Below are 16,206 nucleotides of genomic sequence, written 5' to 3'. Positions count from 1 at the left end.
GTTTAGTCAGCTGCCATGTTATCCCCAGGGAAGATACTGTAGCTGAACAATCAATCCAAGCTTGTCACCCTCTCGGGCCTTGTATAATGATGGCATACTGTAAATACTGTACAATCAAGGTATATAAGTCTAAGAAATATCAGGAAAAAGGAACACTATATTGAACATTTATCTCTGTTAGAAATGCAATATACATTACAAGATGTAATGTAATCATTTACATTGTTTCATACATTTGGGAAAGGCAAAAATCCTGTACACAGTGCCCTGCCTTTCACCAGCAGTCTGTTCATCTCTGTGCGAGCGCTCCTGCTGATCAGACAGTATATGATAGGGTCCAGCACGCTGTTGAGGGTGCTGGTAGCCACCACCACCATGTACGGATGTCGGAGCCACTTGGCCCAGGTGCAGTTGCCTGATGACTCCAGCGCAGCCCGGAGAAACATGACGGTCTGGTATGGCACGAAGGCCACCAGATAGGTCACAAGGAGCAACAGCAACAGGAGCCTGACCACCCTTCTCTCCTCAGCCACGATAGAGGTGCTTTTTTGGAGTGCATGCATAATCCGCCGGAAGCAAAAGATCATGATGAACGTGGGGACCAAGAAGCCCAAGCTGACCCGTGTAATGGCCAGGTCAGCATCAGCCCGAGTCATGGGCATTCTCTCCTCACACAAGCGTCTGGAGAAGAAAGCTTGCAGTGCCCCTGTGTGGTTTAGTAAGATAATGTGGATTACAATCTCCACAGTCCACACCACCACACTCACGGCTACCGACGTCCTCACCTCTCGTGCCCACTGAAAGTAGAGAGGGTAGACCAGTCCCAGATACCGGTCAATGGAGATGCAGCACAGCAGGCCGGAGCCAACGTAAAAGCTGTTGTACATGATCACAGCCACCAGGCTGCAGAGAACATCCCCTACGGGCCTACGCAGCGCCATCTCAATCCACACAGGTAAGGTAACGGTGTAGAGTAGGTCAGAGATGGAGAGGTTGACGAGGTAGACCGCCAGGTTGTTCCCCTTTCTCATCAGCACCCAGGCCACGTACAGTGACAGACAGTTAGCTGGCAAGCCCACGATGAAGAAGAGAGAGTAGGCCACTGGATACATGCGCTCATCCACCACATCTTCCATTGAACAGGAATCTGACGCGTTCGCGTCGGTCCGGTTGAAGGGCGCATTTATGTCCATCTTTACTTACGATAAGTGCACTCAGACAGAGTGGCACCCTGGGCATCAGGAAGGTTTTGAGTTGAAAGGAAACGATTGTTCATTTGCACCTGTACTCTGTGGTACAGTCAGGTGACAAATAGGGATGTTAATGTTGTTGAGGAGACGCTACAATGCAAATACTTCCCATTCAAATAAGCTTTGTGGAACTGTATACCTTGACACCTCATTTGGTTCCTCTGTGGGGTCACCATACAGAGTCAACTCTAAACTTAGAGTAAAGATGAACATTTGCATAATCTAATGCAAATATTTCACTAATCTTCATGTGAAATGATTTCAGCATCTTACTCAACGACAGTTCAAAAGGTCACATTATCTGTGGTTGGATGTGATGGTCTCCATAAAAGCTAGAAAGCCTCATCCAGAACATTAGTGCCATATTTATTACACAAATTGTTATGTACTGCATGTTCAGGAGCATTAGTGTCAGGTTAGCGTGCTTTAGCACTTCTGACACAAAGCAGACACAGAGGCAGCCTGTTACATGGCACCACATTATACCATCATGTTCAGGTACTGTATAGTATGTGTGGTCCTGGGTCGGGACCTGACCCCACATGATTATTTATTTATGTCGGAGGGGCTGTCCTCACAGCAGATAAAGGAAAAAAGAAAATAAAGAAAATGAATGCATCAAAAGTATTCAACAATATACTATAAAAACCAAATTGACATAATAATAATAATAATAATAATAATAATAATAATAATAATAATAATAATAATAATAATAATAATAAATAGAAAGAGGCAGAAATCCACAAGCTCACAACACCTCGCCTTGCTTGTGCTTGTAGATCTGGTATTTTCACAATATTTATCTGTGGAACCAAGTCTGGGGGTCCCCAGTTCAAATGTGATTGTTTTGGGGGGTACCCAGTTGAATTATGAATGTTTTGGGGGGTACCCAGTTCAAATATGATTATTTTGGGGGGTACCCACTTGTGACTTCATTTTAAGCCATAAGAATGCACATAGTCAGGCTGGAAATGTTACAACTAATTGAATTTATTCACATTGCCATTTAAATCTAGTAAGTAATAAAACAACAACAACAACAACAACAACAACAACAACTAGGCTATCACTTAGTCTGATGTAGCCATGTTATCTCCTGGTGTTATCCGTAACTACACATATACAGTATGGGAAAAGAACACACACTAAAAATTAAAGTTCATAACGTCTTGTGCGCATATTTAAATATTTAGTGTAGGTTGAAAACAGGAGGGGGCATATTATACGTATAGTATAGTCCCTCATAGTAAAGTATGTATTTAAGCAGGTCATTGTTACTATGCTCTATGTACACACAGTATATGGTTAAGACCACACCACACAGTAAATATTTAAATTAGGTTAGGCCAGGCAAAACACAGCCAACACATGTAACCTGTAATGGGGCAATTACCTCTAATGGTTCAGGTTATTAGATTTAAGCAACATGCTGTGAGATGGATGTTCACTAAATTGCTGACAGATTACATGTTAGATGTGGATGCTTCAGAGAGATGTTTTCAGAACAGTAATGCTCAGGTTCAGTGATAAAGGGGAAGAGCCCCTTGTTATGGTTTGATATACAACTAAAACAGAGCTGCTTATCGTTGCTGTAGGGTAGAAACCTTGAATGTCCAAAACTAGCTGTTACTTTCATGGAAAAGAACAACCTGTGTTCTGTTGGATCAGATGAAGTAATTTTCTCAAAAGCTTGTTAATACGTTTCATGATGTAATTAGAAAATCCACAAACACATTTAAACACATTCACTTTCACTTAAATATTCAAAATATGCTATACATTGTGAGTTTATAGATCTGCTGTATGTATGACGAAATAAGGCATTCATTTATGAAAATATAAACATAATAGTTGAAATATGGCAACAGCAACAATATCCAAGTTCTTATTTGGAAAACATTATCGGCTGCCTAAAACTATCCCCAACTATCTCAAATTTTGTCATGTCTCTGTCACACATCAGGCATCGTTCTGAAAACACCCACTGTGATAAAAAGAACCTCATCAAAATGTTTCTCTAGCTTCATAATAGTTCACAAAATGCACAGCTGTGGCTTGTCATCCTGAAATATTGTGTGTTCTGACAATGTTACCATATATTATTCAGACATGTCACACAAATGGTCTGAAGCTTTACAGCATATACCCTTTACAGCATTAACTCCCCTCTCAGCTCTTTCAAGGTTTGTACAGCTGAAAAGAGGAGTTGACTTTAAAATGCAAAAATAATAGGGAGGTAAAGGGACCAGACATAGAGGAGGGTGGTTTGGTTTGGTTTTGCAGTTGGATATTGCTCACTCTGCAGCCACTGCATGCCTAGACAGGCACCCTCTTTTGTGATCCTTCCCTTTGTTTTATTTTACCATGGGTTGCGGAACGCTTTCAGAGTACTGTAACAATGATTAAAGGCTCTACAAATAGACTTGATTTGGAAAATCGTATAAGATGTCAAATATGTTTTTGCCAGTTGCTTTGTTTATTTTGATAAGAAAGGTGAACAGATGGGGAATGACACAGGAACCAGTCCGTCCGTCCGGGAGTTGAACCGGGGACACGCTGAATAATTATTAAGCCATTTTGTGCTCCTGTGGTATGCATGTGGTATGGGTTCTCCCCAAAAATTTTATTGTTTGTTTGTTTATTTTCCTGGTAAGTTCAGCACTAAAATGTCAAAATTCAGCAAGAGGCATCTCAGATCTTGTTACTTAAAAGTATCACAGGCTTTATCTGTTCTGTTCTGTTGAGGTAAGTTGATATCACAGAACGCTGGTAAATGGTCATATCTGATCCCCGGCGACCATACCTCTTCCTCCTGTAGATGGTGGTAACTTTCCTCCTGAAGTACTGACCGGAGAATACATAGAGCAGTGGGTTCAGGGCACTGTTGAGGAACGCCATATAGACAGAAACCTGATGTCCAACATCTAGAGTTTGGAACCACAACAAATCGTCCAGCAATTGCAGATCTAAGAGCGTTTCGAGGAAGGTGAAAAGTTGAAATGGACCCCAGCATATCAGGAACAACAAGGTCACTGCATACACAAGCACAGTGGCCTTCCTGTCCTTAGCCTCTTGTGAACAAACACTCTCCATCCTCTTATTCAAAGATCTGATTATCCTGCAGCTACAGAAAACAATGACCAGAACAGGTAGAACAAAGCCTACCACATTTAGCAGGACTTGGTTGGCCAGTTTCCAAGAGGCATCGAAATCCAGTATACAAGACATTGAATTATACTGGTCAAAAAACTTGACCTTTCTGTAAACTAACATAGGTATGCTCAGCAAAAATCCGAACAACCACAGGATAGCGCAAATCACCTTGGCGTAAAGTGTCCGTCTCATCCATCTCGCCTTCATGGTCCTCACAAGAGCCAAGTATCGGTCAACACTGATCATGGCAATGATGTATATACTGGTGTAAAAATTAACCATTATGGAGGAGTTGACTATCTTGCATAAGGCTTCTCCATGAAGCCAGTTGAATTCGTTATTGATGTACAGTGCCCAGAAAGGGAGCCATGCCAGGAGAATGAAGTCAGCCAGTGCCAGGTTGCCCAGATAGATCTCTGGTACAGTTAGATTATCCTTATGGATCAGAAACACCAGCAGCACAAAGCTGTTACCCAGAAGTCCCAACACACACAGGGTGAAGATATATGGAGGTATCACAGTGTGGACAAGGTCGAGGTCTGTCTGAGGAAACTCAGTGGTGTTGGCTGGGAGGCAGGCGCTGATGTTTTCACAGCTCAGTATTATCCTGGACAGAAGGCGGACTGGCTCCATGTTCTACAAAAATGATAATACATGAGATGCTTATATGTGAATTATTATTGACTGAGGTGAAAAACCTCCCAATAACCTTGGATAAAAGGCTCTGTTATAAATTGGCAACAAGCTAATTTAATTTATAATGAAACTTCAGAATTCCTTTCATTATTGCAACAACGAATAGAAGGAGAAGGTCTGCACACCTTCTTGAATGCTCCCAAAATAATGTATTACCATGAGCGGTCAAAACCGTTTCAGCCTATGTGGCCTTCATTGGCGAAATGTTTAACCTCATAAACAATTAAATATTTTAGTTTTCTTTCCTGGGTAAAATGCTAGGCTCGTGAAAATGTCTTACCTTTAAGTGAAAAACAAAATAAAAAAGTGAAGAAGCAAGCTCGCTTGTGAAATAGTCCAACTGTGTGTGTCCTTTGGTCGGAGAAGGAATGATGATGCAAGAAGGGAACCTCACAGCAGACGGAGAACGGTTGTATACACATACATTCCTCCACACCCTTGGGCCAGGCCTGCACACCGTACATCATTCAACTTGTATATAAAAGTGCCAAAATTTGCATGCTGGAGATAACCTAGGTTCAAAATGCAGTACACTTGAGAAAATAACCATTAAATCAACAGTGGAACATTGATCCTCGGATGGAAACATGTAATGTATTATTGCCAGTGATACTATTGTATAATTCATACCTATAAGGCAAGGTTTACAGGACTGAGCACTATCTAGAGTAGCAACCAATCATAAGACTTGGCTTAAGTAGGCCTTTACAACTAAATCTTCAACATGATACCTAAATTGTAATAAATGGTGTTAAGTAGTTGAGTACTTTGTCGAAACATCATATTTATGACAAAATGACCTATCTTTCATCAGGATGCAAAATGTGAAGTTAAGAAAATCACACCCGTATGAAGTGAGGGGGACTCTTATCATTGTACATCATCAAGGCGTAATGTGTCGATTTGCTCAGACACATATGATGTAAATTCTCCTTTCATTGTCTTTTTATTTTATTTTTATCCCACGATTTTGTAACGATTGAGGAGTCCAAGCTGCTTCTTTTCACCTGATAGAGGGGAATTTCCCCGGCCGGACGTAGCGCGTGGAAGGGACACGTTATTCCGACCAGTTCCTTTCCCCTCCATCAGGCTCCCCGGGGGAGGTAGTTTTAAAGACCAGGAATACGGCATGTTTTTGTGAGGGTATCTACCCTAGGGGACACGGGGGGAACATGCAAACTCCACACAGAAAGGCCCTATCGCCTATATTAGAGAGTCTATTTGGTCCTACGAGTTTGACCATCATTTTGCTTTAAAAAACTGTTTAAATATCTACTGGATGAAAATAAAATGCAATAGAGCTCTCATGACCCAAATGTGGAACTGCTTGTTTGCAGTTTAGTCTTACTGTCTGTAAGTGCCATTTTGAGTTTTACATTTGAACATCCTCTTTTTTTTTTTTTTTTTTTTGCGGCTTACGCCTTTTATTGATTTTTGAAGGGACAGACAGTAGGCTGACAGGAAACGGGAGAGAGATGGGGGGATGACATGCAGTAAAGGCCGTGTCGGGTCCGGGAGTCGAACCCGCGGCACACTGCGACTGGATTACCAGTCCGGTGCCCAGACCGTTACGCTACGGCCTGGGCCAACATCCTCTTTTAAGTTCTATTTGTTAAGGGATACTGTGCTTTCTTAAACGGTAGCAGAATTAACATGCAATAAACACTCGGGCACAATAAAAGTATAATTAAAATGTCTTCACCCACTCGCCTTGAACACACACACACACACACACACACACACACACACACACACACACACACACACACACACACACACGAACAATGCCAATCAATATTATATATGGTGAAAGAAAAAAACTGTTGCATGAGTATTTTTTTATTACAACATGTAGTATTCATGTGTTTAATACACTAGCCTATTAGTACAGGAACTCTATAGAAAATACAGGATCAACCTCAATCTAATTGCAAAAAAAAAAAAACTGAGCTGATTTTGTATCTTCAATATATCCTGAATAACAGAAAAAAGTTGCCTTGAATTGTCTGAGGGGAAAGTGTTGAAAATGGCCTGTACAGTTTGGCAACCATAGACATCCAATATAAGGCAAATATTTTCTAATTTTCCTTTTGCTTTAAGTAGCATGTGACATGTCAAACTAGGGTGTTTTCATGATGTTGAATCCATTCCAAGCATTAGTTTTGCATAAAAACACTCATTGGGCTAATAACGGCCATAGCCGTCATCACACATGTGATGAGGTCAGCACATTAGGCAAGTGGCAGTTATTCAGGATATATTGAAGATACAAAATCAGCTAAGTTTGGGTTTTTTGCAATTAGTTTGAGGTCAAATTACATTATTACTGGACTATATATGCATCACTTGACAGTAACATAACATTATTACACCACTAGACCTTTAGCTGCCCTATGTGGTCTGAGGTTTACACAGAGTTAAGTCTGTCATACCTTGGTACACACTGTGTATTTAGTGGACGAGTTAACTTTGACATCGGTATGACCAGACTTCCTCAATTTCCTACGGAACAGCATATGTCCAAACAATTCTCTAGCCCTCTGCTTAAAGTGTTTCCCCACAATCACATACAAGAAAGGATTCAGTGAGCTATTGCTATAGCCAAGGTAGGTAGCTAATTGGTTGCCAATATCCAACACATTTGCCCATGTGCATCCATAATTGATGTGATAATAATCCAGGGTGTCCAGGAAGGTAAAGATCTGGTACGGCAGCCAAGAGAGGACGAACACAGCCGTGACGACAAGCACCAGCTGAGCTGCCTTCTTCTCCACCCCGGTTGTCATCCTCCCTCTACGGCATTCTCTCACCGCCTGGTTGTCCTGCAGGACTCTGATAATGTGGTAACTACAGAAGAACACGACAGGAACGGGGATAAGAAAGCACACCACATTGACAATCACATTGTAGCGCAGCCTCCAGCCTTGGTGGGGGTACTTCATGTAGCATGTTACCACATCATGGTGAGGGATGAAGTCCACCGTGCGGAACAGAAGGGCAGGTAAGCTGAGCAGAAAGCCGACCACCCAGATGCCCACGCAGATCGCGCGGGATGAGGCAGCCCACCTCTCCCGTCCCTGGGAGAGCGGTCTGGTCAGAACCAGGTACCTGTCCACGCTCACCAGTGTGAGGAACAGAACGCTGCAGTAGTAGTTCATGGAGATGATGGTGTTGACCAGCCGGCACATCAGCTGCCCAAAGGTCCAGCGGAAGTCGTTCATGACGGTGGCCACCCAGAACGGCAGGCAAGAGAGCATGAGAAGGTCGGCAGCCGCCAGGTTACCCAGGTAGATGTCGGCCACTGTGCTGCGGCGCTTCTGGACGCAGAACACACAGAGTACTAAGGAGTTGCCAATCATGCCGAGAAGGCAGATAATTGACATGTAAGCTGGCTGCATGGTGGTTACCCAGTCCCAGCCGTCTGTATGGTTACAGACAATGCTTTCCAGGCTATCTGATGAGTTTGAGATCATTGTGAAAGCTGTCGGAGAGCAGAGCAGTAGGAGAGGTTTGAGCGTACGAGACGAGAGAGAGAAAGAGTCAGTGGGAGTGGGGATAAATAAAACAAGGGAATAAATGGACAAAGGGACAAGTTCATGCTTGCGTACATTTATGGTGAATAATTTTGGAAAACAGTGCTCAAACCCTTTTAACTGTGTAAACAACAATCACTTCAGGATGTGAGTTCGATCATAATGGATTTAATGGAGTGTGTGGGGAAAAATGAACTGCTATCAATGGGATACAGTCAGTGCATGCCGTTGTCAAGAGAGGGATGTCAGTAGCAACAGATGGCCAAGCTCCTTGTCAGGAATCAGAGTGATGTATAGACTGAAGGCGGCGCCGCTCTATGCCTAGTAATTTACGAGAAGTCTACATATACGTTCATGCACCCCAGTACAATGCAGTACATACACAAACACAGTCACAAACCTCGTTTGTTTGATGTCTGACAGTTGACTATCTAATTGCTTGAAGTCAACTCACTCTTGAAATACCGCCACCTCACCACTTGAATCTGATTCTTGCAGTGGTGGTGTGCTACATGAGCTTTCCACCAATAACTGTGCTAAGAGAAAACAACGTACTGAACTGTATGTGTTAAAGAAAACTCCATTTGTTTTTGGCACTGAAATACTGGTATTAAGTGTACTCTCTGCCTGAATGTGGTCTGTTTCCACAATTCTCTACCCCCACACAATGGCACGGCCCGACTCTTGACGAAGAGTTCCTGTTTGGCATCGCAAGCAGTCATTTTGGGGACAACGAGGGGTGTGCCTTTACCACAGTCTGGCTTAAGTCAATGTCTGGCAAATACAAGTTGGGGTTGGAATGAGAGTCTGAGACATAAAAAGAAAACAACTGTACATGCAGCCCCCGTATGGAGGAATATGACCTGTGTCACCACTCACCACTGGAAAATCTGTGACAGATCCTTGTTTTAAGCCATGCAGACATGAGTCAGAAACACCAGAAATCACTTAGCCGTCAACCGTCTCCGCCCTCTTCCACACTAGACTTTTGGCTCAATGTCCAAATGCATTGGAATAATTCCACAAGGCACACAATATAAATATATGCAGAGGGTTAGCTTTTTATTTTAAGTTTATGTTCTAATGTAAACAAAAATATTGTTTTTTTATGCCACTACAGTATGTACATTTCTAGTTGTTTATTTACAAACAGAATTTAGCCTATAACATACTACTATATGGTTTTATATATTGCACAGAATTCAAGCGCAGACTGACTTCAACAATGTTGATATAATTCCTCCCCAAACAGTAAATGAGGTTCTGACATTCTGACAAAAATGATTTGTCCATGTAATTACCTACCACAGTCATTTAATTGTAAAGTCTGCTCCGGCTACCAGTGCTCCTTCATTGTCATTCTTTGAACAACCGTTCATGCTAGGGTCTTTAGTGTAGCGGACTGCTTTGAACTTGTGGAACTGACTCTCACCTTCCTCCTTGTCAGCTGCTCAAACACTTCCTTGACCTTTTTACGGAAGTTCTTCCCCACAATGACATAGAGGATGGGGTTGAGGACACTATTGAAGAAGGCCAGGTAAGTGAAAATCTGGTTGCAGATGTCCAGGGCATAGTCAATGTCGCACCCCACTAGTATCCCAGCCCGGTGAAGCACGTCCAAGATACTGACAATGTGAAAGGGCACCCAGCAGATCAGGAAGGCCACGAGCACCGCCAGCACCAGCAGGGTGGCCTTCCTCTCCGTGTTCTCGGCATTGAACCGTTCCACCGTCTGCTTCTTCAGAGCATGGATGATCTTGCAGGTGCAGTAGGTGATGATGGACACAGGTATGAGGAAGCTGAATATGATCAACAGCGTGTCACAGACCAGCCTTACGGAAGTGTTGGGATAGGCCAGGTAGCATGCAGTGACTTTATACTCAGGCAGGTACTCCACAGCCCTGAAGACAAGGGTGGGAACACCAAGAATCACACCTAATCCCCACACCAGCACACAGCCCAGTTTAGCGTACTTTGGCCTGCGCATCCTCCCATGGGACATGGTGTGCACCAGCGCCACATAGCGATCTGCACTAACTAGAACGAGGAAGTAGATGCTACAGTAGGTGTTCATGTTGATGCCCAGATTCACCAGACGGCACATGGCAGAACCAAATGGCCAATTGAATTCATTGGCCACATTGACAGCCCAGAAGGGCAAGCAGGAAACCAGGAGCAGGTCAGCTGCAGCCAGGTTCTTCAGGTAGATCTCTGCCACAGTGCAGGTTTTCTTGTGGAGGCAGAACACCAGCAGCACAAACACATTGCCCAGAATTCCCAGCACACTGACAGTCAGGATGTAGGTAGGTTGCATGGTGTAGAGCCAATCCCAGGCATCGTCCTCAGAACACTCACTGCCATTGGTGTTGTTTTGGTCTCCGTAGAAAGATGTGGTAAAGTCCAATGGTAAACTGTGATGAGGTGTGGACAAGAAGACATACAACATAATTGTTATTCAAAAATTAGAGAACAAGAACATTGTTTGGCTAATTGGCTGGAGGTAATTCACCTACAACCTTTGTTCAAAGCTGATTAATATAGTGTAGAGTTATGTCAATAATTGTTTGAAGATTCTATGTCAAATAAGAAAATTAATAAACATATGTTAAATATATATAGTGTAGAGTGAAGTAAAGTAGCATGTTAAACATGATAACACATGGAATCATACGATTGTAGGATTGGACGTTTCTTTTGTCACCTCAAGGAGTGCCATGTTACTGTCCCAATCATCTCACTACATCAGTAATACAATACAACAGGTTATTGAGGGAAAAGTCTAAAACATGTCACTGTCACTGATAATAATATTGTCATGCAGAATAAGGTATAAGTGCTTCATAATTACAAATAATTAAATAAAGAGCCAATAGGCAATAGGCATGCTAATAATAAACTAGTAATGGTGAATAAGTAGTAGCCCATGTACCTTAATATTTGTGTTTTTTGGATTAAATAACAAGGTCTGGTTATGTTCATACACTACTAAGTGTTAACAGTTTTAATGTATAGTTGTATAAAATGTACCGTATATAACAACCATAGAATGAAATCTGGAGCACACAACAGTACGATGCAAAACAAATATAGTTTTTCTCCATACCTGGTAGGCTGGACAGTCATCTTGCATGAGTGTATCCTACTGTATAGGTCCAGGGGTGGTGTGTTCTATCTGTTCTGTCCCGTGCGTCTCAATTTACAATTTAGGCATTTAGGAGATGCTCTTGATCCAGAGCGATTTACAGTAAGTCTCAGTACACTCCCCTACTCTCCTCTGCCTGTGTCTGTGAATGACTCTTAAAGGAAGAGGTTACCCCAGTCATTCAAGGGGAACAAAAGGATTTTCTGCCCTCTCTCACACACACTTTCTCCTCCCTCATGGGAGGGATGTAACTCAAGAACAAGATGATTTAGTCTCTCTCTCTCTCTTTCCACTCACCATCTCCTCCAAACTTCTCAAGTGTGGTGCCAAACACACATTTGTAGTTTGATTTGTTTGGGCTTTATATACAATAGTATGTCTCATTTGTGCTGTATTTTGAACCTCGAAGTGAGCTTAATGAGAGGCTATAGTGTAAAGATACCAGACTCCACCAACTGCTGTTGGTGGAGTTTGTTGACAGAGGTTACCCTTATGTTTTTTTTACTTGATTTGTTTTTAAATAGTTTTTGTTGTTTACAATGTGTTGTACATTCAGAGAATATACAATATTGTATAAGACAGACAGACAGACAGACCCACCCACCCACCCTACAGGCCACAACACCTTCAGCTACAAGGCTGCCAGCCTTACCGTATGTGGTAATTCAAAGCAGAAGCAATGGTGTACCGCAAGGAACTGTGCTATCAGCATTCTTGATCACCATCTACACCTCTGACCTCTGTTTCAACTCTGGAACATTCAAAGAAAAAATAAATAACACATCCTCCGTTTCTTGGTGCTGAGCCAAACTGCACAAACAGAATCATGAAAAACAAGTTGGGGGTTCGCAACTCACCTGCTACTCAAAGTGTGTGTGTGTGTGTGTGTGTGTGTGTGTGTGTGTGTGTGTGTGTGTGTGTGTGTGTGTGTGTGTGTGTGCGCGCGTGCGTGCGTGCAATAAAAAGTGTACAATATTTGTTAAAATGTAGTTTTTATGTGGACATGTATTGGTTCATTTTATGGCCAGCAGGTTGAAAAGACGAGGCTTGAGGATGTTGTAGTATACTCAGCAAGTATTTTATTAGTTGCTAAGGAGTCACCAAGTTAAACAGAGTTGGTAGAGTTGAACAGAGTTTGAACAGTAGCTCAGCTTCTCGTTCTGACTGGATGACGGCGTCTCGTTGTGGCTCGTATGACTGGCTCTCGTCTGTTTGCATTGATCATATATAGATCCTGAACATAACGGGTGTGTCTGTACGTGTGTGTGCGTGTGGGTGCTTGTGTGTGTGCCAATTAGTCTGTTTGCTTCACTCTATGGTTAATTGAGTTATAATAATGTGTACATCCTAGTAAGTGAATTATACATGCACAAGGCTGATTCTATATTCGACAACACATAGGTCAACCACAAGACACATCCTCTTCTGGGATATTTGGTACATACAATATAAAACATCAGATACATAGATACATTCAGATATAAATAATTTCCTATACATGCCCACCAGTTCATTAAGTATGCTTGGTTTGCCTGGTGGGTGGTGATGGGTGGTGAATCCACCTGAACTGAAGCCGCACCCACAGATGTTGTTGTATGTTAAAGGGGGAGGGGTTAGGGGAGGTGAAATACTATGGGGTACCTGAGAAGATCACCAACATCAGGAACTCCTATGAAGGGCTGACCTGCAGGGTGGTACACGGGCAGTAACTCACAAATGCCTTCCACGTGAGGACAGGTGTGAGGCAAGGCTGTTTATTGTCACCTTTTCTGTTCCTGGTGGCCATCATGTTGGGTCATGAAGACATCCACAGCGCAGAAAAGAAATGGCATCCAGTGGACACCTTGGACACAGTTAGATGACCTTGATTTTGCTGATGACCTGGCCCTTCTTTCCCACACTCACCACCAAATGCAAGAGAAAACCAACATAGTCTCATCAAACTCAACACGCCTTGGCCTCACCATCCACAGAGGAAAGAGCAAGGTCCTCAAAATAAACAGACAGCGTTACCCCCATCAAACTAGAAGGTGAAGCACTAGATGAGGTGGAGAGCTTCACCTATCTGGGCAGTGTTGTTGACAAACAGGGCGGAACAGATGCCGACGTAAAAGTCAGAATTGGCAAGGCAAGAGCAGCTTTCCATAATTTTTCCAAACACAAAGATCAGGATCTTTAATTCTATGGTGAAGCCGGTCCTGCTGTACGGTGCAGAAACCTGGAGAACACCTGTAAACACCATGACAACAATCCAGACATTCATAAACACCTGCCTCAGAAGAATCCTCCGAATTCGCTGGCCAAATAAAATCAGTAACCGGGAACTGTTGCAGCGAACAAGTCAACAACCGCTGGAGGAAGAAATCATTCAAAGGCGCTGCCGATGGATCGGCCACACTCTTCGCAAGCCTGCATCTAGCATCACAAGATACGCACTGTTCTGGAACCCACAAGGGAGAAGGAATAGGGGCAGACCACGAAAAACCTGGCGCCGTGACCTGGATGCAGATGTGAAGAGATCTGGCCACACATGGGGACAGTTGGAGAAAATGGCACAGGACCGGGATGTCTGGAGAGCTCTTGTTCGTGGCCATTTGGCCAATGCCCAAAGTTGGGCTATAGGCGTAAGTAAGTAAGTTAGGGGAGGTGATGATATTGCACTGTAATGTCACTATCACTCTTATTTTTTCATTGGCACGTTTGACTGTCAAGATTTCAGCCTCCAGGAAGAAACCTTAAATACAATTCATTGCACATAACAACCACACCATGGAGTCTAATGAAGTACTGTCACCTCATAAACACATGAAAAACTGGATAAAACACGAAAATCACGGCAATCCATCTTTAACGATTTTGAACTACTAGTGTTTTTCGTGGTACTGTGTCGGTTTGCATACAAGTGAATGAGTTCATGTGTGGTGCGGGTTTGTTTGGGGTTGTGTAAGTGTTAAGGGTATTTAGAGTGTTGTTTGTAACTGTTTTTGTATTGTCTCTTGCTTATTGAAAATGTATTCACATCCTAATTTCCTTTTGGGATTAATAATATGTATCTATCCCATCTCATCATCTCATATATCCATCGATCCGTCGAGGCATCATAGTTTTCTTGGGCTACTGTTTTTTCTAACAATTACTGTACTGTATGTCATTCAATTTCAAGGAAAGGGGGAACAGAAAACCGCAGTGAATAACACAACTCTACTGGTCTGTAATCTCAAATTACAAAAACAGAAATGAAGTGTGGAAAAATGTGTCATGTGTGTCATGTGGCTGTTTAATATTAGACCCATGTGCTCTTTATTACAGCAGCTGAAACCTATAAGACTCTGAGGAACACAGACAGGATGGGTGTGGAACAAACGTTTCTGCACTGCTCACAATAAGCTGTTAACAAATTCAAACATCTACATGAGGTCAAATGATTGCGCTACTTGATTGTTATTTAGCATGTATTCCAATCTGCACTCATGTTGTACAATTGAATACAATAAATACAGGAGGAGCAGCCTACACCTACAGTACCACCAGGATCTACTACAGGCTTTTATACATCACAGCAATTTGAAATACATTAGACCAGAGCTAACACAAAAGCTCTTGTCTATTGGGTAGTTAGTGAGGTTCTCCATGGTATTCCACAACCATATTGCGGACCCCCTTGAAAACGAGATGGTTCATCTCAAGGGATTGTTCCTAATAAAGAAATTTCAGACAGACATAAGAATATACTGTACGGTATACTATAAAGTCTCCAATTTTGCTGAAGCTAATAGTATCCATTTTCAGATTACCAAGTGTCCTGGTAATCTTAAAATTTTAAGATATATTTTTTGGCTTTTTCAGTTTTTCTGCCTTTTATTGATAGGTTGAAAGTAGACAAATGGGGATAGAGATGGGGGGAAGACATGTGGCAAAGGCCATCGGGATTGGGAGTCGAACACCGTCATGCTGGCTCAGCAGTGCCGTCAGGTGCCGTGACGGTTGAGCGTCCGGGCCGACCATGATATAATCTAATAAATTATATAATGGGACTTTAATAATTCTCATCATCAACCTGAGATGAAACATTTAGGTCATTCAACAAACAATAGAGAGCCGAAGTCTTGACGTCACTCGCTCATCCCCTCGATTCCCCTGGTTCACGGAAGTAATTTCTCTATATGGAGAATAACATGGGGTGATCTTAATATTGTCTACTATAAGCATTGTGGTTCTAACTTCTAGCGAAAATGTAACTGATTCAGTAGCAGTAACAATAGCGTTTTATCTCAGTCAGTTGATTCTTCATATGCATATGAGTGAAGCGGCCTCGATGATTTGTTTATCCGCTCAGTTCACAAAGGTGTGATTTTTCAACCACAACTAAGAATACATTTCATTCAACCCTTTCAGAACACAAAACAAAATATTGCTGCTATTCAAACAA

The 16,206-nt window shown here is 42.4% G+C and overlaps 4 protein-coding genes across 4 annotated transcripts; all 4 read right to left on the bottom strand.

Moving 5' to 3' along the window:
• Positions 1 to 227: 227 nt before the first annotated feature.
• Positions 228 to 1,112, bottom strand: LOC310877695 (G-protein coupled receptor 4-like; the record flags this gene model as incomplete). The annotated part of the gene is made up of 1 exon (XM_083791645.1): positions 228 to 1,112. The coding sequence occupies one exon, from the start codon at positions 1,110 to 1,112 to the stop codon at positions 228 to 230; it is 885 nt and encodes a 294-aa protein (XP_083647771.1).
• Positions 1,113 to 3,944: 2,832 nt separating this feature from the next.
• On the bottom strand, positions 3,945 to 5,039 carry bdkrb1 (bradykinin receptor B1; the record flags this gene model as incomplete). Its single annotated transcript, XM_083791644.1, has 1 exon — positions 3,945 to 5,039. One exon carries the CDS (start codon positions 5,037 to 5,039, stop codon positions 3,945 to 3,947), a length of 1,095 nt encoding a protein of 364 aa, XP_083647770.1.
• Positions 5,040 to 7,060: 2,021 nt separating this feature from the next.
• Positions 7,061 to 9,713, bottom strand: LOC310877371 (B2 bradykinin receptor-like). Its single transcript, XM_083791199.1, has one exon. It carries the CDS (start codon positions 8,573 to 8,575, stop codon positions 7,529 to 7,531), a length of 1,047 nt encoding a protein of 348 aa, XP_083647325.1. The 5' UTR covers positions 8,576 to 9,713; the 3' UTR covers positions 7,061 to 7,528.
• Positions 9,714 to 9,758: 45 nt separating this feature from the next.
• LOC310877370 (B2 bradykinin receptor-like) lies at positions 9,759 to 11,944 on the bottom strand. The gene is made up of 2 exons (XM_083791198.1): positions 11,739 to 11,944; positions 9,759 to 11,046 (listed from the first exon to the last, which is right to left on the bottom strand). The coding sequence occupies exons 1-2, from the start codon at positions 11,756 to 11,758 to the stop codon at positions 10,011 to 10,013; spliced, it is 1,056 nt and encodes a 351-aa protein (XP_083647324.1). The 5' UTR covers positions 11,759 to 11,944; the 3' UTR covers positions 9,759 to 10,010.
• Positions 11,945 to 16,206: the final 4,262 nt, after the last annotated feature.

The sequence above is a fragment of the Protomyctophum parallelum genome (genome assembly GCF_964188405.1).
Source record: "Protomyctophum parallelum genome assembly, chromosome: 20".
NCBI classification, from domain to species: domain Eukaryota; kingdom Metazoa; phylum Chordata; class Actinopteri; order Myctophiformes; family Myctophidae; genus Protomyctophum; species Protomyctophum parallelum.
This window is presented reverse-complemented; position numbering and strand designations above follow the sequence as displayed.